At 40.2% G+C, this 22361-nt stretch overlaps 2 protein-coding genes across 7 annotated transcripts in view; one reads left to right on the top strand and one right to left on the bottom strand.

The window, feature by feature from the left end:
* Window positions 1-9283, top strand: part of smap1 (small ArfGAP 1) — a 102172-nt gene extending 92889 nt beyond the window's left edge. For 5 of the 6 annotated variants that reach the window (XM_062982071.1, XM_008118908.3, XM_008118900.3 and 2 more), the window contains 4 exons: window positions 2305-2435; window positions 5501-5666; window positions 6371-6711; window positions 8305-9283. In XM_062982071.1, the coding sequence (XP_062838141.1) occupies window positions 2305-2435; window positions 5501-5666; window positions 6371-6711; window positions 8305-8439 (773 nt within the window). In that variant the 3' untranslated portion in view covers window positions 8440-9283. The remainder of the gene's footprint in view (window positions 1-2304; window positions 2436-5500; window positions 5667-6370; window positions 6712-8304) is intronic. The other variant, XM_008118938.3, reaches the window with a different exon arrangement.
* The window catches only part of b3gat2 (beta-1,3-glucuronyltransferase 2), a 42759-nt gene continuing 29536 nt past the window's right edge, over window positions 9139-22361 (bottom strand). The window contains exons 5-6 of the mRNA XM_062957352.1: window positions 9863-10011; window positions 9139-9780 (exon numbers count right to left, since the gene is read on the bottom strand). Coding sequence (XP_062813422.1) covers window positions 9694-9780; window positions 9863-10011 — 236 coding nt within the window. The 3' untranslated portion in view covers window positions 9139-9693. The remainder of the gene's footprint in view (window positions 9781-9862; window positions 10012-22361) is intronic.

Raw genomic sequence — 22361 nt, 5'->3', positions numbered from 1 at the left:
CTAAATGTGGAGAGTGGTTGTTCTTGTTGCAACTTTCTGCTTTACTACTAGTCATGTGCATTCAGGACTTCCCTTGTTCCAGTTAGTCTCCTGGCTTTCGGTGAGGCCCTAATCTGTTTTCGTCCGAAATCGGGAGGTCAGACTTTTTTTTGGAGGGGGGGGGGGGTGCCAGCCAAGGCCACAGCACCATCCAGCCCCGCTCAAACACCCGGTAAAGAGCCAGGCAAAGGGAGAGGGGGAAGGCACAGGAAAACCCAGCCACCCCCCAATGCCCCCCCCCAAGCTTGTGTGTGTAGGCCCAAAGCTTGCACCCTCAGCCCGGGAGCTTTGGGCCTATGTGTGCGGGCATTGGGCCTACACACCCAGGCCTCACAGGGCCTACAGCTGATCAATCCAAAAGGCAGGTTTGGAGCTGATACCAGCTCCCACCTGCCTTTCGTTTTGAGACAGTTTTTGTTTCGTTGGGGGGCTTTCAGTTTCGTGCCATCCAAATAGACAATATGAAATGGAAACATGAATGAAACAAATAGGACAAGTACAGTGCACATCTCTATTTACTACCATCAACCAAGGTATCTTTCTGGATTTCTTGACTGGGATGGACATTGAGGGCACATTTTCATAGTGGTTCTGATTATTTATGTAGATTAGGGAATGGGAAGCATAAATTGCTGACGACAAATCCTACTAGCCCTACATAGTCAGGTACATAGAATCCTGGGAATTACATTCTAGCAAAATCTAGAACAGTACTTGAATCCTATCCCTGCTGTAGATGATCTTCAAAGTGTCCAATTGAGTTCTCTTTAATGGTTTCATAACAAAAATACTTTTCAGGTATTATGAATGGAATTAGCACAAGGAGCGTAGAATTACTTCTGGCTTGTCCCTATCTGCTTCTCTCTTCATATCTTAAGGCAGTTGTACACATCATAAGGAAATTGTGGCCGACGGCACATGTATGGGTACTAGTCCTGACACATTAGGAAAAAGAATTATTTTAGTTTTTTTGCTCCTTTAGTCTAATTCAATGATTTTTCCATCCAGAAAATGGACTCCTCCTCCTCACTGTAGAAGGTACTACCCTGAGGAGAAGAATACCCTCTAAGAGATATAGCTAGCAGAAATTCTTTGTACCCCTGCATGGTGATTTACGTTTAAGAGAAGGCAGGTTGTAGTAAATAATTAAACAACTACATTATCCCTTCGACTGTAATCCATTATAGCAACAACATTGGGCACGTCATAGACAACAGTTCTGTCGTTTTTAGTTCTAATGTGGAGAGCGGGCAATAGTCAGAGCTCATAAATCCCAGCTGTCAAAAATGTAATTCTGAGATGTGTTGGAATTATATAGGGTTAATACCATGATTGTTTAGAAGAAGAGCATGAAAGGTTGAATAGTTTGATTTTATAGAACCTCTCCTTCCACACTGCACATACACTTTTAAATAAATGTACAATTTCTTTTCAAGTTGATGGGGAGAATATTGCAATGAAAAAGGTGTTTTCAAAGAAGTGCCACATTTTGTTTGGTTCTTCTGAAAGAACAAATGGCTGAGTGGGCTACAGAGCCCTTTTGCTGTTACGATTTGACAGTAGATTATTGTAAAGCAACAAATGCTTTACAAGCTTGACTAGAGCAGAACCTCAAGATTTTTTTCCCTAAAGGAACTATAGAAAGGTTACTGAATGGTTGAAAGTGTCTATATGTCCAGGATGCATGTTGAACATGATCTGAGGCTAACGCTGCCAAACATACCCAAGTTTACATAATTGCTCCTTTCAAAAGAAAGACATCCATCATATTGGAAAGCTAAAAATTGTTTAATAAAACGAGGAGCTTGAGACCTCTTTAGACAATACATGTACCTAGTAGTTACTCTTTTGCTCTCAAATTATAATACATATACCGTAGATCTTTCTTCCAAAAAAGAAAAGGGTTAGGCTACCTGTGGAAAGAATTTCTGTTGGAAAAGCTGCAATAGTAAAGTTTGACAAGGAAGCTGAAGTCCTGTAGAAATGTATAATTCTGTTAAAATGGCTTAGATGCCATTAGACTGACCTGAGGCTATATTTTAATGTGTTCAAATCTTTCTGATTTTATAGGCATTTTGTAACTTTTAAATTACAAGGAACTGGCAGAATGTGAGGAGCCCAGATGCACTATTATGAATACTGGGAGACTTCTGCCAATGCAGATTGCCTTCAAGCACTGAGAGTGTAATTGGCTTACTATGTACATATTTTGCAGTTCTCAAAATCTGATTTAATGCTTTTCATTTTGAAACACTGTCATTGAAGACGGCCCTGCTGATTCCTCTATCACCAATGGAAGCACTGTCACTCCTGCTGCAGTATTGAATGATGACTTGGATATTTTTGGCCCAATGATTTCTAATCCATTGCCAGCCACATCTGCTCCTCCTTCCCAGGTAAGCATGAAATATGAATTCAGCACGCCAGCCTGTTTAACAAAATTAAGATGTTTACATTAGAGGTAAAAACCATGCCCAGTATTATGTGGAAAAGGCACCTCAGTGTCCTAGATTGTTTTACCTGATCACTTGGTAAGCACCTGATAGATGTTGCTAATCAACCTTTGTGTGAGCAATTTTTGATGTAAGGAAGTGCAATAGGGATCCCACTTCTGCCTGTTGTATTGAAGATTGCTCACAAAAGGGGTCAATGCTGTCATCTGCTTCCTGAAGGTTGAGAATCCCAGTCAACTGCAATAGCTGCTTCCCAGTGTGAGGATATGTAGGGGTGTGGGGATTCAGTGTATGGCTCCGTAACTGCAGTAATTAGACATGTGCGTGAAATTCGTTCTTACCGTTTCTTCTATGTCTTCCGTTTATTTGAAAGCACAAAACAGCCCCCCTCTCCACACGAAACTCAGCTCGACATGAAAGTGTGCTCTTTCTCCTCCTCCCTCTCTCCCTTGTACCCACACATTCACTCACGGAAGTCACGACATCCCGACCTCAGCATCAGGCCGGAAGGAACAACCTGCCCTCCCTCCTTTCCAGGCATGTGTGTGTGGGTGTGTGACTGTGCCGGCACTCGGCTGCAGGCAGGCACTGAGAGGTGAGTGTGCACTTTCCAGGCCTGCCTGCACCCCGCCACACACACACCTTTTTTCCAAGGAGAGTGTGTGTGTGGCATGGGATGTGCAGGCAGGACTGAAAAGCTTGCGCGCACCTCTCAGTTCCTGCCTACAGCCAAGCGCCTGCACAGTCACACACCCAACCACACGAACATGCCCTGCTGTCCACCACACTCTCTGAGTTGAAAGGAGGGGGGTGGTGGTGGTCCTTCCTGCTTGCTTGCTGAGGTCTGGATGTTGGGCTGCCTGGCCATGAAACAACCCTCCCAATTTTGGGAGGCTTTCCGAAAACAGATCAGGCCCCATAACGAAAGCTAGAAACGAAATGGGACAAGCTTTTACCCAAATGCACATCACTAGTGATTATGCATGTGTAACTTCCTAACAGGATTCAAGCCCGTTATTTAACTGTTAGGTTAGATTACAAGGTTAGGTAGTAAATTGTAATGGTGTTTCATAAATTTGGAAGCTTTTGGTATAAACCTTTAGTTCCCGTTTTGTCTTCATGTGTTGCCCTCCTGTTCATTAGCTGTTCTTTTATTGCTTATTCTTGTGTTTGTTTACATGTGCGCAAGAGGGATGAGTTCTCCCTTGAAAGACTTAATTTTTTGCAAACCAACCTTGCTCTGAAAAGCTTAAAAAAACTTCCTCCAGTTTTTGTCCCTTACTAGAAAGGAGGAACATTCTTAAATGGTATGCTGTTCTCGTTGATGCAAAGGTGACAAGCCAGCCAGGCAGCACACCTGGCACCTTCCAGAAATGCTGTACTGTATTTCCCATGGCCCTCAGACAACGTGATTTAAGTGTTGTTGCAAGCCTCCAATTTATTTTTAATTAGAGCTGTTCCCATTTGGGTACAGCAGCATTCTCACAGGGCACAAGTTATAAATTTATTTCTTTCACCCACTCCCTTGGAACATGTACCAAAGTGGTGTTCCTGGACCCAAGCAGAATATGGAGCGTAACAGATGCCCTATTTTCAATGACTGCTTGACGTATGGAGTGCCTGTCTGTCAAGCTGGGGCAGGGAAAACCTGAGCCATTTCTGCAGTTACTCCAAAGCACCTGTGTAACTCAGCAGAAAGTGACAGAATAAGACATGTGGAGTTAACAGAGATTATCAAGACCTGAAGAGTGGCAGAAGAGCTCATATTTGGAGGTGATCACATCACAACAGGGGCTTCTAGTGATTTTGATAATGCTACTAAAATAGCAAAGCTCATGATGACTAAATTTGGAATGAGTGAGAAGCTTGGTGTCATGACCTACACAGATACTGGCAAACTCAGACCTGAAACCCAGTCTGCAATTGAACAGGAAGTAAGGACACTTTTAAAGGACTTCTATGAACGGGCAAAGCATATATTGAAGACCCATGCAAAGGAGCACAATTTAGCAGAAGCATTGCTGACATATGAGACTCTGGATGCCAAAGAAATTCAGATCGTTCTAGAGGGGGGGAAACTAGATGATAACTTAGATCATCAAGCATCCTGGCAACTTCCACGAATGCTGTAATCTCCTTGTGAAGTATAGCTTTCTTTTATTTCTGATATGTGTGATAATAATCACATTTCTTAAGGGAAAAAAAGACCTGACACTTAATTTTGCACTGAATTTGGGACAGTATCCCCCTATGAATGCATCCAAAGAGTATTCGATTGCAACCTGTATTTTGATAGAAACAAGATTGCTATGAGTATTCAGGTGTGAATTGGGCTTTATTTTCATTCTGCCCTTTGGTTGTGGAATCCATGGTATTGTATGCAATTCCTCTTCTACCTCCCCATAGCAATTTTGTGAAGTGAGTTAGCCTTAAGTACAATTTTTCCAAAGATACCTAGTAAATTTTGAGGCTGGGATGGAATTTGAACTTCAGTCTGTTTTGACATATTAACCGGCAAGTCTGCTGACTCCATGGTATTTCATAATGTTTCCCTTCATGCTCTGTCGAGTTTATGAAAAATGTTTGAATTTCTACCTTCTGAGGTTACACTTCTTCCCGACAAGAGACCACTGAACCATTTGACTCACTGTCTTGTCCAGAGAACAGTGCAGCTTTATTCCTTGTAAGATGTTGTTTTCAAAATGGATTTGCAACTATTGAGAAGTGAAACACAAAATTCCAAGTTTTGCAGAATTCTAGAGATTCTTTTTGTAAATTTTGTTCTTAATCTTAAACCTGAACGTCACAGGGAAAAAATATTAGTTTATTTCGTGGTTCTATTTTTATTTTCGACTTATCCATAGATCTTAGTAAAATCAATAATTTTGTCCCCAAAATCGGTCCTGGACATATACATGAAATCAACTTATACATGAGTTTATATTGTACTATTTTATCTTATTCGTTAATAAAATATTCAGTGATCTCCTTTGGCTTTTATTTTCTAGAATGCTTCCACCAACCCAGTAGTTTCCACTTTATCTGCTGCATCAGGAGATCTCAATCTGTTCACTGAACAAACAAAATCCGAAGAGTCAGCAAAGAAACTGCTTTCCAAGGACTCCATCTTGTCACTGTATGGTACCGGAACTATGCCATCACAAAATGCTCCAGGTGCTTGCTTTTCAAATCTATTTTCAAAGCAGATATGGTTGCTCCTCACCCTGCTATATGAATTAATGGGAAAATGGGCGGCTCTTGAATATCAAACCACAAGTCGAAAGAAAAGCAGTTAAGTCTAGAAGCGTTTAAAGATGGCAGAAGGTTCACACCAGGTGTTTTGAAACAGAATATACAAGGAAATTTGGAAGGAGGAATGGTAGGAATGAAGTCCAGTTGGGACAACAAATCTTCCAGACCTGAGGCCTGCTATTAAAAGAGGTTCTGTGGTTGCCACGAAGAGAGGCTGCTCTGCCTTAAAGTGGGAAGGGAACAAAGAAGAGAAAGAAGGGGAGGGGGGGGGGAACAAAATCTTTTTTCCTATTTTCCTTGGGAAGAGATGAAAGATCATTATAGCAAGATATGCCAGGACTTCTGTTGAAGCACCAGTGGCTACTATCCGCATTATTTTTATAATAAATCTTTCCCTATCTAATTTGCAAGAGTTACAGGGGTGTCAGTAATGATTTCCCAGGCCAACCTCACTGAGCCACACGTGGATTTTACTAAAATCCACATGTAGCTCAGTGTGGTTCTGTTACCTTTACCTTGGTAACAGTTTTTGACAGATACAATTGAGGTTTTATGCACTACACTTTGGAAAAGTGTATCAGTTTATTGATAGAATGAATTCTCCTCCCTCCTTTTGTCCAATCCAGGTGTATTCATGGGACCACAGCCTTTGGCCTTTCCTACACAGCCAGCAGCACATTTCCAGGGGTTTCCTGCCATGGGAGTGCCTGTACCGGTCTCTGTACCTGCAGCTCCTGCGATGATGGGGAACATGATGGGACAGTCCGTGCCTGTCATGGGACAGAACACAGGCATGATGGTGGGTGGCATGGGGATGCCTAATGGCTTTTCTGTCCCGACACAAACTGCTCCTCTGGGACTTCCTCAAAATGTTGGTGGGCCCCAAGGAACGATGGTGGGGCAGGTAGTCCCACCACAGAAATTTGGTATGCAGCAAACTCAACCAACTCAGTGGAATCTTTCTCAGGTGGGATATACTTTTAAATTGAAAGTAGCGAACACTGTTTGCATCATTCCTCTAAACTGGAAAATGAGATGAAATGTTACAATATTCTTAGATAATGGAGAGTTATATACTAGAAGGCTAGTAAGCTAAAGCATCCAGTTTTAAGTTTTGTTTTAATAACACAAAGGTGTTTAAATAGTTTATCTAAAAAGTATTTCTAGGTTAGTTCAGAAGCTACATGTTTGCATGGCATCCTGTTAGTGAATTACAATTAAATAAATCGGAGTTACTGGAACTCATATTTTGGTAGTTGCAGAAATTTGATTTTTGTCCAGAATCCCTCCCAACTCACTTTGTAAGTGACATAGTTTGCCCATGGCCATTTCCATGTTGTTGGAGATGGGGTTGATAAGCAGGGACATGTCCACTTGGATATGCTGCAAGGACATCATCTGCAGAGACCTCCTGAGGATCCTCAAGGGTTTCTGTAGGTAGCCATCAAACCATGTTCAGCTAAGGGAAGATAGCTGGATGAATCCCTGCCCATCTCTGCTTTCAAGTTTGGGCTGCTTAGTGCTTACAAGATGTGAGTTTTTAAGGATCAGCATCAGGAGTTGTAGCTACAGAGATAGAGCCAGGGCTGCAGCCAAGGTGGTGGTGGTGGTGGGGGGGGGGGGGCGGGTTAGGGGTTCAAATCCCCCTGAAAATTTTCAGGTTTTTTAAAAAAACTGGTTTACTCATGAATTTTAACTGATTAACCAAATCCCTATGAGTGTCCACTGAAGTTTATTGATGGAGCCTGATTTCTAAATTATTTTACATTATGGAACTACTCTCCATAATTCGCTAAAAAAAGTTTCAAACCCCCCCCCCCCCCCCGGAATTTTTTTTATGGCTATGGCCCAGGATGGAGCTATGTAACATACTCCTGATGAAAGATCTTGTCTGATATTTTTGAAAATGATTTATTTATATGTCTATACTTGGTTACAATTGAAAGCTATCTACCCGTATTTAATTGCATAATAGTCACCATTGCATAATAGCCATCCCCATTTTTGGGATGGCAAAATGGGTTTTTTTGTGTTTCTTGCATAATAATTGCAAAACCATTTGGAGCTGATTCCGCCTCTCTGGAACTTCCTGGATCTTCCCTCCTTTTTTCCTCGAAAGAGCTCCATTTTGAATTTTGCAAACTGTTTTGCCTTTGGAGAAATAAGGAAGGGAAAATCTTCCTTCCTCCTTTATCTGAGGCAGTTGAAAAAAACAAACAGAAACAGAGCTGTTTGAGGCTGGATCATTTCTCCTACTATCTCAAAGGTAATACAGTTGATGGTTTTAAAAAATATAGAAACTGGAGAATCAAAGGCAGGTTTTTTTCCCATCAGGGTAATAATCATACCCCCCTTTTCAGTTAAAAAGGGATAAAAAGTGTAGCTATTATGCAGTGAAATACTTTGTTACAATTTCTGTGATCTTATAGTGAAATGTAGTGAGAAAGAGATTGGAGTTTTTAAAATTAACCTTTTTAAAATTAATCTTGGACCTTTTTATTGAACTTTAGTATGATATTTGAATAACCATGTACTAATTAAAACTATGTACGTTTCACAGATGAATCAGCAAATGGCTGGAATGAATCTGAGTAGTTCTGGGAACATGATGGGCTTTGTCCAGCCCCCAAACACTGTGGCCGGATGGACTGGAGGTTCCTCAGGCCAGACTCTCAGCACACAACTCTGGAAATGAAAACTGCAATAGAGCTTTCATCTAGATCAAGACCTGACATTCCATACTCAGAACGCATCTAGTTTTCCTGATCTGTCCATGTACATTTTCCCTTGTTCCTATTAAGAAGTAATATTAACTGACCGTGTTGTGGTCTGTATTGACTTTAAACAATTTTGATGTAGTGAAAAGCAGGTTGAGAACACCTATCATGGGCAGCTTTCTTTGTTCCACAGTGCATTTGATCTCACGAAGCATATCTTACAGAAAGCTGTCTGACCAACCACATATTCAAATTATTTTTATCAGTTATAGATCCAATGTTTCCATATAAGGGGCAATAGATATCATGATAGTCCTATCTTTAATATGTAAACGCCGCCCTTCAAATTACCCAGTAATCCTGTAGAAGGTACTGTATGAACAAATGTTAATCATATAAATAAGAGTGTATATGTATCACTGGAGAATGTTTTTTCCTTGTGTAACAATGATTTTTGTTTCCTTATTTACTTCACTGTGATATTACGATGATGTGCTGAACAGAGGAAAATAAGTGGTGGGTGAACATGATATAAACCTGGATGTCACTGTGACTCCATCCGTTTCTTTTACCACAGCAGTTAATTATTTGGTTTCCTGTGTCGAAACACACAATTTGGCTACAACAGTGTGTACAGCAGGCTAATCTCAAGTATGTGATACAACATACAGACAGGGTAACTTGCGCCACTGAATATTTTAATTTTGTCTTTCCAGCTGTATCCAGGTTTATGCCAGTAATTGTGTTTACATTTTATGGTGCCTCGTACTGATGAGCTGTTGCTTCCCTATATTAAATAAATCCATACATATTCTAAGATTATTTCATTCTAGAAGATCTTTGACTACTGTTCTTAAAAATAAAACCCTTTAATTAAAGAACAAATAAATGCTGAACATCCATTATCTGAAAGCCGCCATTCTAAACGATAAATTTAAGTTTTACATTGGTTTCTTTTAATCAGCATTTTTAAGTGTTGAACTACAATTCATCAAATGCCATTTATTTAAAAAAGTCTAAATGGTTAAAATACTAAAACAGGTTGGATAAACACATGCAAAACAAGTGGAGACCCCAAAGTATATACATCTTGAGACATTTGACAGAAGTCTCATTAGACCAGTAAAGAATGTTGCTGAGTAGCAAACTGTACAGTCTGAAGATTTAACCGTCTGGGAGGCATAACAGATTGCATCTGTTCGTTTAGGTATACCCCATGTTATGCTTCTTCATCATACTTCAATTTTCACGCTGTCCGCATGATACTTTGGCTCATTAGCTAGATTGACCTTTTCTGTTCGAGTGTGCCATACAAGAACCTGGGGAATAAATGGAAGAAAACCCTTAATTCTGAATCATCTTCAAAACGGAGGTCTCTGTAGGTAATGGTGGAATGAATACCTTTGTGCAGTTGTTGGCTTTGGGCTCCAATTCTTCCATTGTAGTGATCTGCCTCAGAAAATCAGATTCCTGCATCCCAGGCTGTGATCCGTGGCGTCTGAATACAGCTTTAGGGTTGGACAAAATCACCTGAAGGTTTACAGCGAACCCTTTATAAATCAAACATGACATAATTAAAACCAAAAACGTATACATTGCATACATTTTTCATTTATCTTACTTTTCCCCCTCTTTTCTCCTTTCCTTTTGTGCTATTAACATGTATTTAGGGCTTTTTAAAAAGTAAAGCTTATGTTATTATCATGCAGTCAGATAATTGTATTCAGGTGGGTGCTACATACAATTTATGCAATCTGCCATATTACAAACCAATTATGTCTTCTAAAAAGTTACTAGCCATTACCTATACCTGTTTAACCCATTTTACATTTTATCAAGAATATAAACAGTGACATTTAAGTAAGTAGTTGAAACCTCTCTAAGATGAACATGCCTTCTGAAAAAGGTGAATGCTGAAAAGAATAGGCTATTTTACCTTTCCCAGCCACCACTTCTGTAATTAATTGGAGATTCAAGTTTGAAGTGAATGTAATTGTTAACTAGAGGGGAAAAATAAACCTGACTTAATGAATTCATATGCCAACTAGTTTGTTTTGTACAGTGTAAATGACAAGTTATACACCCACAAAACCCCTACCCTTTCATATATTAAAAAGAAAAGTTCCTAAGAAAAGTGGTGCAGGCACAAGTTCTTATGAAACATACTAGAAGTAGTCCATGGACGTTTGTTGGTCCATGGGCCTGTTAGAAAGAAACAATTACCTCTTCCTAATTATGGAAAAAAAAGGGGGGGGGGTCCTTTTCTGTTTAGCTTTCACTTTTTCTTCTCTTATGGAACAGTCTCTGAAAAGGTCACCTCCCCTTACTATCCTAGCCTCTGTCCAGTTTCTTTCCTGTTTCTTCAGAGGTTTTATTCTGCCACAGTGCCATTTGACTTCACATATACAATGCCCACAGTGCCATATAAAGAAGAGAGCAAAGGGATGAAGCATGGTTCCCTGCATTTTGCTCTGCCAAGGGCCTCAGGGAAGAAATATTAGGCTAACGATGGGAGGCCCTTGAGTGTGCCAGCAGCTCACAAAGGAGCAGTGCAGACCTTACACAGAGATGGTAACTGGTCTGTGGGTTTTAGCACAGGGAGGTGAGTTGGATTTCTCAATGTTTGGGCTACAGAGAGAGTTGCAGAGCCCTTGGGAGTGATTAAGAGAGGCACAGCTTCTTACTCCAAAGGGGGCACACCATCAGAGGGATATTTCTAAGTGCATCTGACATAACAAGGTCATGGTCATCCTCTTCACCCTGGGTCAAGAATAAATAGGTTCTCTCCAACGAGGGAGCCTTGTGTCGATATGAGGCCCCTTTTCCTATCAAACTGAGATGGGGAGACTATTGGAGGATGGGACCTCTCCCTAGAGCCTGTTTCATTTAGAAAGATTATGTGTTTCTCCAGAAATCCTATGTCGGTGAAAACTGTCTACCTCGAGAGAGATGTCCTAGCCAGATGCAATGTAGCCATTCCACGGCTGAGTCTTTCACCATCTTTCTCTTTCTGACCTTTTACAGTTCACAACATTCCCACAAAACTGTAGAATTATAATAGAACCTCTTCACTACATATCAGTAAGTCTGATGACTCTTGCTTTAATTCAACATGAAGTGGCTGTCCCTAAGTAGATCAACTGGTGCTTACACTCTGAACAGAAATTCAAGGGCAGTACAGTTTTTAGTCAAGAATCCAAGGTGTTCCAGTATTTCATTACTATCTTGGTAGATCACTTCATCCCACAAAAACAAGGTAACTATTTCCAGAACCATTTCCCTGTACAAAGGATCCCTCTTTGAAGCCACTAGACCAGAAAGAACCTTTTCCAGATCTAGGGGGTCTTTGGCTATGCTAGCCGATTATAATTTGAACATACATGCATACACATGTAAAACAGCTTCATGAGTCTGAGATCTTCTAGGTTGTGTTTCCAGTGGACAACCCCACAATTACACTGGTTGCTCACATTGTGAACAAAATTGCATCCCAATATTGACCTTGACAAAGGTAAGATTTCCTTGAGAATTTAAGACAATTTAGTGATGGCCTCTACCCAGGCCTGTAGAGAGAGGGGGGGGGGGGTTAGGGGTTCAAACCCCCCCTGAAATTTTTCAAGTTATAAAAAAAATCTCGTTTACTCATGAATTTTAACTGGTTAATCAAATCCCCATGCTAAGTCTATGAGATGCAAAACATTAAGAGTCCCTCCAGGCACTATCTCAAGCAGATATTGACAGGTTTGTAGCGAGGAGGGGTATGTGCTAGGGGTTCAACCCCCCCCCCCCCCGAAATTTTCAAAACCCCTACCGAAATTTTTTTCTGGCTATGGCCCTGCCTCTACCCATACCTGTATTTATAAAAATTAGTCAATATTCTTGGAGACTGAAAATTCAAGGAGTTCAGAAAAGCTTCTTCTATTCTTAAAGATAAGACCAGAAGCCTTTTAAGCCCTTTATTAGTAACTTTTGATTCTGACAGCAGGATAAAAGAGGAAAAATGTTTTCAGCGTTCTAAAAAGGTGACATTGGCCTGTCAATCAAGAAATGGGGTCAAAGATATCATCTGACTGATCACATATTTCTTCAACTAATGATTTTTGAGGCACTCGAAATATAAAGCTAGATATGTGCAAATCTTCACAGTACAAGTTCAAGGCAAAACTACTTTAAAGCTCTTCCATCCTGCATTTCAATTTTCCAACCAAATACCTTCCCAGGAGAAATCCTCAGATGTTTACTAAATTATGCTAGCATTGCAGGCAAAGAGTATTCCCAAGGCAATAGAGGAGCAACAGATCTGCAAATCCCTAGGGGAGAGATATCCTTCTTGGGTCATGTGTTCAAGACACTGTGGAGAAAAAGATTTTAAAGTCCTCAGTATTAGAGCTGTACAGATATTTTGGTTCCCTACTTTAGAAACCTTACAGATAATTCAGAAATACTTATGGAAGTTATAGCTATAAGCACATGTCTCCCTATTATCTGACTGCTGTACAGGGAACACGTATTGACCCATATACATTTTATTTAACCACTGCACATGGCACATGGATGAACTGGCATAGTAACAGTCACCATACTAAAGCTTTTCAGTGGATTTCATGCACTGACCAAAAAAGGATATGAGATTCACATTTCTTATAAGAGGATTTTACGTCTTTAATGTAACTACTTGATACTCTGGAAAACTACAGTCTTGCTTTTCTAAACCACTTTTCATTCTGATTAGTTGCAAAAATTTACCAAAGTGAATTTTAGAGATGGTAAGCACTTCCAAAGTTATATGCTGTCTTTATTCAGTACACCAGATTTCATTCTTTTCTTCAGTTGCTATTCATAAAGATAACTTTGCCACAGAGTCCTGGTCTTGGTTTCAGAAAACACGGCCTACAGTCAAGAGATGATGGAGAACGCTTTGCAAGGTTTCAGTGGGCAAGACACAGATAATCATTCCAGTTCTGAACTAGTCAAGGAAATCCTGATACTGGGATCTGGAGTACAATCTAGTACTCAAGCAGAAAGCAGGTATACATCCAAACTGGTTTTATCTCCATTGATGATTACTGAACAGTGAAACTGAAGTGCAACGTCTATGGAAGAAAGGTTATATGGAACATCATGGCTTCTTGCAGGGTTTCTGTTACAAAATCTCTAAACTGCATGGACAGATGATAAAATAAGGGATGGATGTACTGCAGCTGGAGATTAAAAGCACACTTGTTTTCCTCAAAGCCGTACTGGAACAGGTCTGTATCCCTAAATCTCTGATAAGAAAATTGTACATTTCCATACTGACTCTCCAAGGAGTCCAGACTCTGTATGACTACCCACTGCAACATCCTATTCTTCCTGAGAGTACTTTTAAAACCATCTCCTGATCCAATTCCTCATCTCAAACATAATCCTAACAGTCGACTGTTCCTTTTTTGATACGATGAGGTTTCTATCAATTTCTTTCTAGAAAGTATTTTTCAGTGCTTTCCCTCAATGTAATATATCCAGCACTACAATTAATAGGGGTTGACGTTACTTTGACTGCCATGGCTCAAAGTGATGGAATCACAGGAATTGTAGTATTACTACAAATCCCAGAATCCTACCACATTGAGCCATGGCAGTTAAAGTGGAGTCAAACTGCATTCATTCTGCAGTGTAGATGCACCTGAGGGAATATTACTGCAGTGATGTGCTTTTTGCAGACAGACTCAACAGTGCTTCATCTGCATTTCCTCTAAGCATCTATGTGTCACTGAGTTCAATAGCAGATACAAAGTCTTTTTTGTTCTCATTCAAGCAGGCTTACTGAGAAGGAATGACATGAACTATATGTCAAGTTTGCCGTCAAAATTTACTGCAAGCACACAAAATTTATTGCAAGCTTTCCGGTCTCTTTATTAACTTGCATCTTTTTCTTTTCATTTCATTTTCACAGCATAGCCCAGAATGTCTTCCAGGTGATAGCAGTGATCAATGCCTGCATCTCACTGATTTAAAGAGTTTTTGCTTCAACTATGCCTATAGGGCTATCTGCCAACTCATGAAGGTCCTACCATCTCTATCCCTTTAAACACCAACAGTTATTTGTAGCAGGGCCACATAAAAACCAGTGCCATCCTTCATGAGCTGCAATGAATTTGTAAAGTTTTGCCTTGGCCAAGGACTGCTTCAGAAGAGTGTGGCACATTTCGCTCAAGAGATGTCAGCAAGCAGCATGGGCCCTGTCCTTTGTGCAAATGTCTGTTGCGTATCCTATCCCAGGATATTCTCTTCTATTGCAGGATAAATGAACATTGAGGCTTACTGCAAAATGTTTGTCTTTTGTAGTGGTTGAGGATGTTGTTATTTCTTCTTGATGAGTGAGGTCCAGCGGTTAGTGGCTATCAGACATAGTATATCTCTAAACTAATGCTGATGATACATCTTGGTTGTTTTCAGTATTTTTGAAGCAAGATCTATCTCATTTCCCCCTCTTTTAAATTCTAGGCACCTTCTGAAAGACCATCTTGCTGGTGAGGTGAGGGCTTAAGGGTTGTAGACTCCAGGAGACTAGAGTATGACTCAGCCATGAGAACCCACGGGTTCATCTTGGGCAAGTTACATTCTTTCACCCTCAGTCACAAACTTCTGATGAAATCTGGCAAAAACAACCCTAACATAAGGGCGTCATAGGTCTGAGTCAAATTGAAGGGCACATAACAAACATAGTAGGAGGAAGTAGCTGTCTAAGGATATTCTCTGTCACCATAGTAGGGCCCAACTCTCCAAAATTTTAGGACTAGATACTGAGGTTTCAAGGCAGAAAAGCTTTCTCTCTCTCACCACAGGAGCCCTGCATAACACGTATACAATTCGGATGAATGATTCCCTTGTGCATTCTCCTTTGTGATATCTCATAATGCTTGCTAGCACTAGCATTGCAATGTATCTTCCACATGTTTTACAATAGCTGCTCCTGCTCAGTGGCTGCTCCTAGGCTTTGGATCTTCCATGGGAAGTTCAACTGGCCCCTTCTCCCCCCCCCCCCCCCCCCGGACTGGCAATATCCTTGTTGTTTAAACAGGCATTCAGCCTTGGCTGATCAAGACAGATTGATGGATAATTTGGTATAATAATATGCATTTTGCATTTTTTTAATGTAAATGTAATGTTTTTAAAAAACTGTTTAATTGAATTTATTCTCATTTATAAAGCTAAACATTTTAGTCAAAAATATGCCTCTACCAAAATATGGATCAATATGATTAAAGGAAAAGGTTTTCCCATCATTAAGTCTAGTCATGTCCAACTCTGGGGGCTGGTGCTCATCTCCATTTCTAAGCCGAAGAGCTGGCATGGTCCGTAGACGCTTCCTAGGCCATGTGGTCAGCATGACTGCATGGAGTGCTATTAACACTAACTCTTATTTAAAAACTAACCATTTTCTTCTCTGAGTAGAGTGGTGAAGGGCAAAAGCTTAGTCCATCCCGAAGGTAGACCCTAAAAGGAGAAACTCTTCCATGGTGCTACGTTTGGCTTTTTTGCATGCCTAGGTGGTCAGGTCAACCCGAATTGCCATTGGTTCATTTCCCTCTCTGTAGAATGACCCTTGACTTATCCATAATTTTGGCTCCCAAACCTACCCTGACTGATACATGAGCTTGTACACACAAGTATATACAGTACTACTTGATACTTTTAAAACTTTTGTACATCATACTGTTTTAACTGATTTCTCTTAATGTGTGTGTGATGTTGTTTTGAATCCAATTTGGGAGAAAAGCAGACTATAAATAAAACAAAATAAAATTGGCCCCAGCAGTAGCAGTAGACACCTCTAGCTGGTCTGTTATTCAATTTCAATGCTGAAGAAACATATTTATAGCTGCCTGATGATCAGGCTTCACAACTGAGGCTCTGGGATACCATTGTATTTTTCATTTTCCAAAATAAAATAAGCTGCAGTGCACATTTTTTTCTAATCTTAAAAAAGCAAACATATAATTCAAGTAAAACCTCAGCTCTCTCTAAAACTCTAGGGTCCTGCACTTTCTAATCTTGGTGAGAAAAACCAAATCACTTTAGCACAGAGCAGAGATATTTGGTAAGATACTGCCAGAAAGAAAGATCAAGCAACTACCTCAGACAGAGAATGTGTCCACATTTGTCCCATATTTATTTCCAGACACTTTCCTAAATAATGAAAATATCCAGCATTAATATGGTAAAGCATTAGGGTATATAAATTGTTCTTATTAAGGACCAATCAAAGGATAACATAGTTAATCACCTTCAGTAATACTAAGAAAGGGAAAATGTCTTAATTATGTAATGCAGAACTAAACAAAAGCAAAAACTAAGTTTTACCATATATGGTATATGTCTCTTCTTATGCTGTCATTAAATTATAGATGCCAACTGACATTAGAAAAGATGTGTTTATGGCAGATCAGGAGATGGAAAATGGGAAGAAAGGGTAGTTTGTTGCTACAAAGAAGAGTGGAGCACTGAAAAGAAAAAGGATAACCTAACGCGAGGGCCAATATTTCTCACCCCCCCCCCCCAACTGATTAATGTGATAATCATCAAGGTACTGCAGATCAGGTTTTTGTCACTCTGATAAAGCATTTTGTACAGTGTAATCTATCTTACACAACCTGTCTTAAACCTTTAGTTGCAATGGACCACAAGAGAGAAGGTCCCACTCTAGTTCGAGAGAGACTTTATTTCTGTTACAAGAATTAGTTGGTGTATTGCACGGGGCTTTTGTCTGGAACCCTTCACATAATCATTTGGGGGCAGGGGGCAGATTTTGCTGATTAGGCCAAACTGCCCCAAAAGCTGAAAAGACTATAAAATATTTCTTTTATGCTCATATGCTACTCCACCAAGTAGCATGTTTGGGTGCAGGTGATTGTGCTGAGCTCCCAAAATCAGCCCTTTCCCCGGGTGCCAAATCAGGCTGGAAGTCACATGCTTCTTAGCCAAGGAAGGATTCCCTCCTCAGTCTAAAGAGGCACGTGGTTCTGTGCAACCAGGCATCCGTCACTTCTCTCTGCCAAGAAAGAAGCTCATTTTCTTCCTCTATCAAGAGAGGCATATGGCTCCATATAGCCAGGCTTTTGGCACCCATTAGGATGGGGTACTTGTGAGACCAATACCACATCCCCAACCTATTTTCCATGGCATCTTGTGTGGCTATTCTTGTTTTTAATGCAAAGACAAAATACATGGTTCTTTATATGCAGGATCCAACTACATTTCTTATTTTTCTTTCTCTATGGCTTGGGTTATGAAAATAAACACTGTTCAAACTGTATGGGTTCATGTTCTGCACTGCTATATCACAAGGCATTTGCAAGCCAATGACTGTGAGAATAAGGCATGGAAACCTTCAAAGAAGACAACTGAGACAAGTTCATATAATAGTGGTTAAGACTGCTCTTGATACCACCGAGTCCAAGCAGCTGCAATGGGTCAGGTGCTCCCCTAGTACATGTCTTGTCCATTCTCACGCCCTACAGCTAACAGAGACAGTTATGTGCTCAAGCCATGAAAAAGGCTGAAAGAGGACAGAACTGTGCATGAAAAATACACTGCAGTGAGATAAGTGGTTTCTTCTGTGGCAAATGGAGATTGGCATGCTACTTGCTATAGTAATCTTGGCATGTATTTTGCTGTCTGTGCTGTTGCAGTAGAAGCAGTTATACCAAGCAAAATTCTTCAGAACAAGATTACTAGAACATGGGGGGGGGTGAGATTCATATTCAAAACAAGAATGTGTGCATTTGTGGTTGCAGTTAAGTTTAGAATGCCATTGGAACCAGATTACTTGGCTCTCTGGAGGGTGAAAACACTAAATTCTAGTCTAATTATACAGTCCCCCTAGAGACTGTATCATATATATTCTTTGTTGTCGTGTGTGAGTTTGAGTCATGTTTTCAGAAGGCATTTCTCTACAATGCTTTTAATTAGTGAGAAGTGGTACACTAAATGAGCACATCCAATTTACTGAGTCCTTCATCTTATGCTTCGCTCTTTCAAAGCAAGGGAGAACAAGAAGATGGCCAGCAAGAGCCTCTCAGTTATTTGCTTTAGCCAAAAGTGTGGTGCCAATACGAAAGTTCCTACCACATAGCAGGACTCCTCCTGAGTGCCCTTTTCAATGCTAAAACATAAACAAGCAGGAAAAGCCATGTGACAGTTACACTCATTTCCTTAGCTCTTTCTACTACCTTCAATTCAACACTGTTCTGAAATAAATACATTTTCCAAAGAGCCACACTATTATGTACATTAGGATATCAGAGCGATAGGTGAAGAGGAACTTAAAAGTCCATAATTAGTCAAAAATGGGCTTTTGTATCAGGTGATTTCCCAAAGGCACAAAGGATATGAACTCTTGTCTCCATACAAGGGATGAGGCTTATATTTTTGCAGAAAAACTTGAAGGCCTTTTAATTACAGAGGAAGTTCAAGGATACTAGCTGGAAATAGGCCAATGTCAACTGCACAGCACATCAGTAGCCAAAGACAGATGCACAAATTCACATCAATTTAAGATGAGCAAGTGATCAGTTAACTAAAGAGACAAGTCTTTTGTCTTTTGTCTTCAGATGTTAGATGGCCTTTGACTGTGACCAATGAATTACTATGCTTCCCTCTGGCTCTGAGTAACCACTATGGATCAAATTTGGAGTGACATATCAATGAACACCTCTGGATTTAAATGCTGTGCCATCTTTTAGATTAAAAATGTCCCTTGGCCCCATTATTGTAATGTGACATCTAACTTAGACCAACTAACCTGGGATGAGAAGTACACATTTCAGAGCTGTCCATAAAGACTGCAAATATTTGGTGTGTCTTCAAAGGATACTATAAACAAAAACCAACTCAGGTACAATGCAAAAGGTTTTTAAATCAATGATCCTTTAATACTATCACAATGTGAGCTGCACCTGGTCATTTAGTGGGAATGCAGGACAAGAAATTGTAACATCCAATAAATCTATGATGCAGAGCTTTTGCTGCATGTGTATTAATATGCATATTATGGGATTCCACAACCAATCTCAACGTTCCAGCATTGCATAAAGAATTAAAAATCGCTGGGATAGGTATGATTGTTTCTTGTAACAAACTAAATGTATACAGAATCTCTACAAGGTGTATTTTATGAATTGACTTTCAGCATACAGTAATAGGATATTGAATCCTAACTTAATGAAATTGCCAGTAGTAACTTTAATCAAGCTTTGGTGAACAACATCTTACTGGAGTCTCTATAAAATTTTTACACTGGCTTAACAACCTTTAAAAAAAGAAATCCTTTAGCAGAAAAACAAAATCACAGACTAACACTAGACATCTGCTTTGTTTGGTTTGTGCATTGCCAGCAATGGCATCTCAATAGGCCGGGCTGTGGCGCAGCTGGCTAGTAACCAGCTGCTATAAATCACTACTGACCGAGAGGTCATGAGTTCGAAGCCCGGGTCGGGTTAAGCCTCCAACCATTAAAAAAAAAAAAAAGCCCCGGCTTACTGTTGACCTAGCAGCCCCGAAAGACAGTTGCATCTGTCAAGTAGGGAAAATTTAGGTACGCTTTATGCGGGAGGCCAATTTAACTAATCTACAACACCATAAAACTGCTCATGAGGAAAAGAATGAGGAAGAATAGCCACCAATGGACGGTGAAGCAACAGCTCCCCCTGTGGCCGGAATCGTGAAGCTGGAAAGATGTTAAATGCCTCTGTGTCTGTCTAAAACTGAATGTTGTTTGTATGTTGGCATTGAATGTTTGCCATATATGTGTTCATTGTAATCCGCCCTGAGTCCCCTTCGGGGTGAGAAGGGCGGAATATAAATACTGTAAAGTGGATTAATATTTATTTACATTCTTACATTTCACTCTCACTTGCCTTCACTGATTTCAAGGACTTCTATCTACTACCTATTACTGCTTCTGAGAATTGCAACACACAAAGACACACAGAATATTCCAGTCACATTTTAAGCTAATGCACATTTTACGGAACAATATTATGGCGTATTATGCAATCAGAAGACAAAAAGCAGATACAGTATATGATATGGGAAGAGCTGTGGGAAGTGACTTTTGGAGTAAAACCACCATGTTGGTTGGGGATTCAGGGCCTGTAGTCCAAAGAAGTAGCGTTTCTAATTTGGATGTGAGATCTGTAGCTATAAGCTTTGTTTTTGGAAGTGGCCGTGCAACTTCAGCTGCTGGATAGTACTGAAATGCTGTAAAAAACAAAAACAAAACTGTACAGCACAACACAACCTATTTGGTTGAGCAAATAAAAAACTTCCCACCCCCAAAACATGCACACAGCACTGAACAGCATTTTCTGAAATAGCGAATCTCATGGATGAACAGCAGCATAGCTGCCACTGTATCAAAACCAATTCTGACAGCACTTGAGATGCATCCAGCCTACACAAAAGACTGACCAAGCATGCAGACTAACAGCAAGACTGAGTTGTGTAGCCAGTAACTGTACAGCTTGAAGATTGATGGTATTAATTTCTGAAGCTTTTCTGCTTTACTGGCTGTTGTCAAATTCCCCCTTAAGCATGGGGTTTCACATTAGATCTACCCTACAAGCTAGCTACCACAGTCTTCTTTTTTATGGGCATGTGCAATATTATTTTTTTTCATGATGATGCAGCATTTTTCCCCACCTTTGACTCATCCTACAGCGCTTGTTTTCCTGTGCACAGAATATAATGTTCAGGCAATGAAAGATATGAGCTGCCTGCAGTAATTAACAAAGGTGCAGAGAAGAAACTCAGTCAAGCATTTAAACAGAAATGCCATAAAACATTCAAATAAAAGAGAGTGGTTTTTGCTGTTATTAAAAACTAAATTAAATTATTACAGTCACACTACTTATGAGAGGGATAAAGATAAGTCACGTTTGTACAAAAAAAGCTCTCCTGCTTCTAATCTTTGCTCATTTTCAGCGGCAAATTCTGCACATATTTTTAAAAGCAGGCAGGTGTATGAGATTAAATTTTAATTCATTATGCCAGGTATCAGTGGCATATCATAAAATGCCACATTCTTCTTCTGATCCTTTCATTCTTTGGTAGCTATATAAGGCTGAAGGCATGTAATGCTTTTGTTTCTCCCCACTCCCTCCCTATTTCCTTCTACTACTTTTGTGTCTCTCCATAAATTTAGATACTTACACTCAGCTTGACCACTCCATCTACTCTTTTTTGTGGGTTTTTGTCTTTGTGAATTTGCATGGGGAGAAAACTGGGGTCATCCAATTGATAATTAATGACTGTAGAATCAACTGGCAGGCCACTGAGGAAGCAGCCACCTGAACCCCCAATCACTCAGGCCCTGTCCACACAGCTGAATAAAATCCCACATTTTCTGCCTTGATATTCTGGGTAATATGGCTGTGTGGAAGGGCACCCAGGGGAGTTTGTAAGGCGGAATAAGGGACAGGATCCTAGCAGGTAGAATTACCATTCAAGGCCTTGAGCTTTCAGAGTCATGTCAAAACACCAGGGGAAAAACGGGTGTGATCTTTACATCTTAGCTCAATGTTGAATTTCAATGCAGATTGAATCCAGACAGTTCTGCATATCACCTAGACTGGGGTCTTCCTCGTTATCGTCTCATGAATTCCTGACAACAGACTGAGGAAAAACTTGCTTGGTTCGTGTTTTTTCCTTATGTTTTTGCTATTGCACTTGCTTCTTCAATAAATATATTTCTGGAACTGTAATCACTTGTGTGCATATTGCCTTTAGATCTAAAAAGAACATTTTGTTTTTGCTTTTGTCTTTGCTTCAAGTCAGAAGGTAGATGCAGAGTAGAGGCTGAGCCCTAGTGCCACTCTGTTAGGGATTCCTCTTCTTCAGAAGAGGGAGGGGAGCAGGA

The sequence above is a fragment of the Anolis carolinensis genome, chromosome 1 (assembly GCF_035594765.1).
Source record: "Anolis carolinensis isolate JA03-04 chromosome 1, rAnoCar3.1.pri, whole genome shotgun sequence".
Classification (NCBI taxonomy): domain Eukaryota; kingdom Metazoa; phylum Chordata; class Lepidosauria; order Squamata; family Dactyloidae; genus Anolis; species Anolis carolinensis.
Note: the sequence above shows the minus strand (reverse complement) of the source record. Positions and strands in the feature narration are given on the sequence as shown.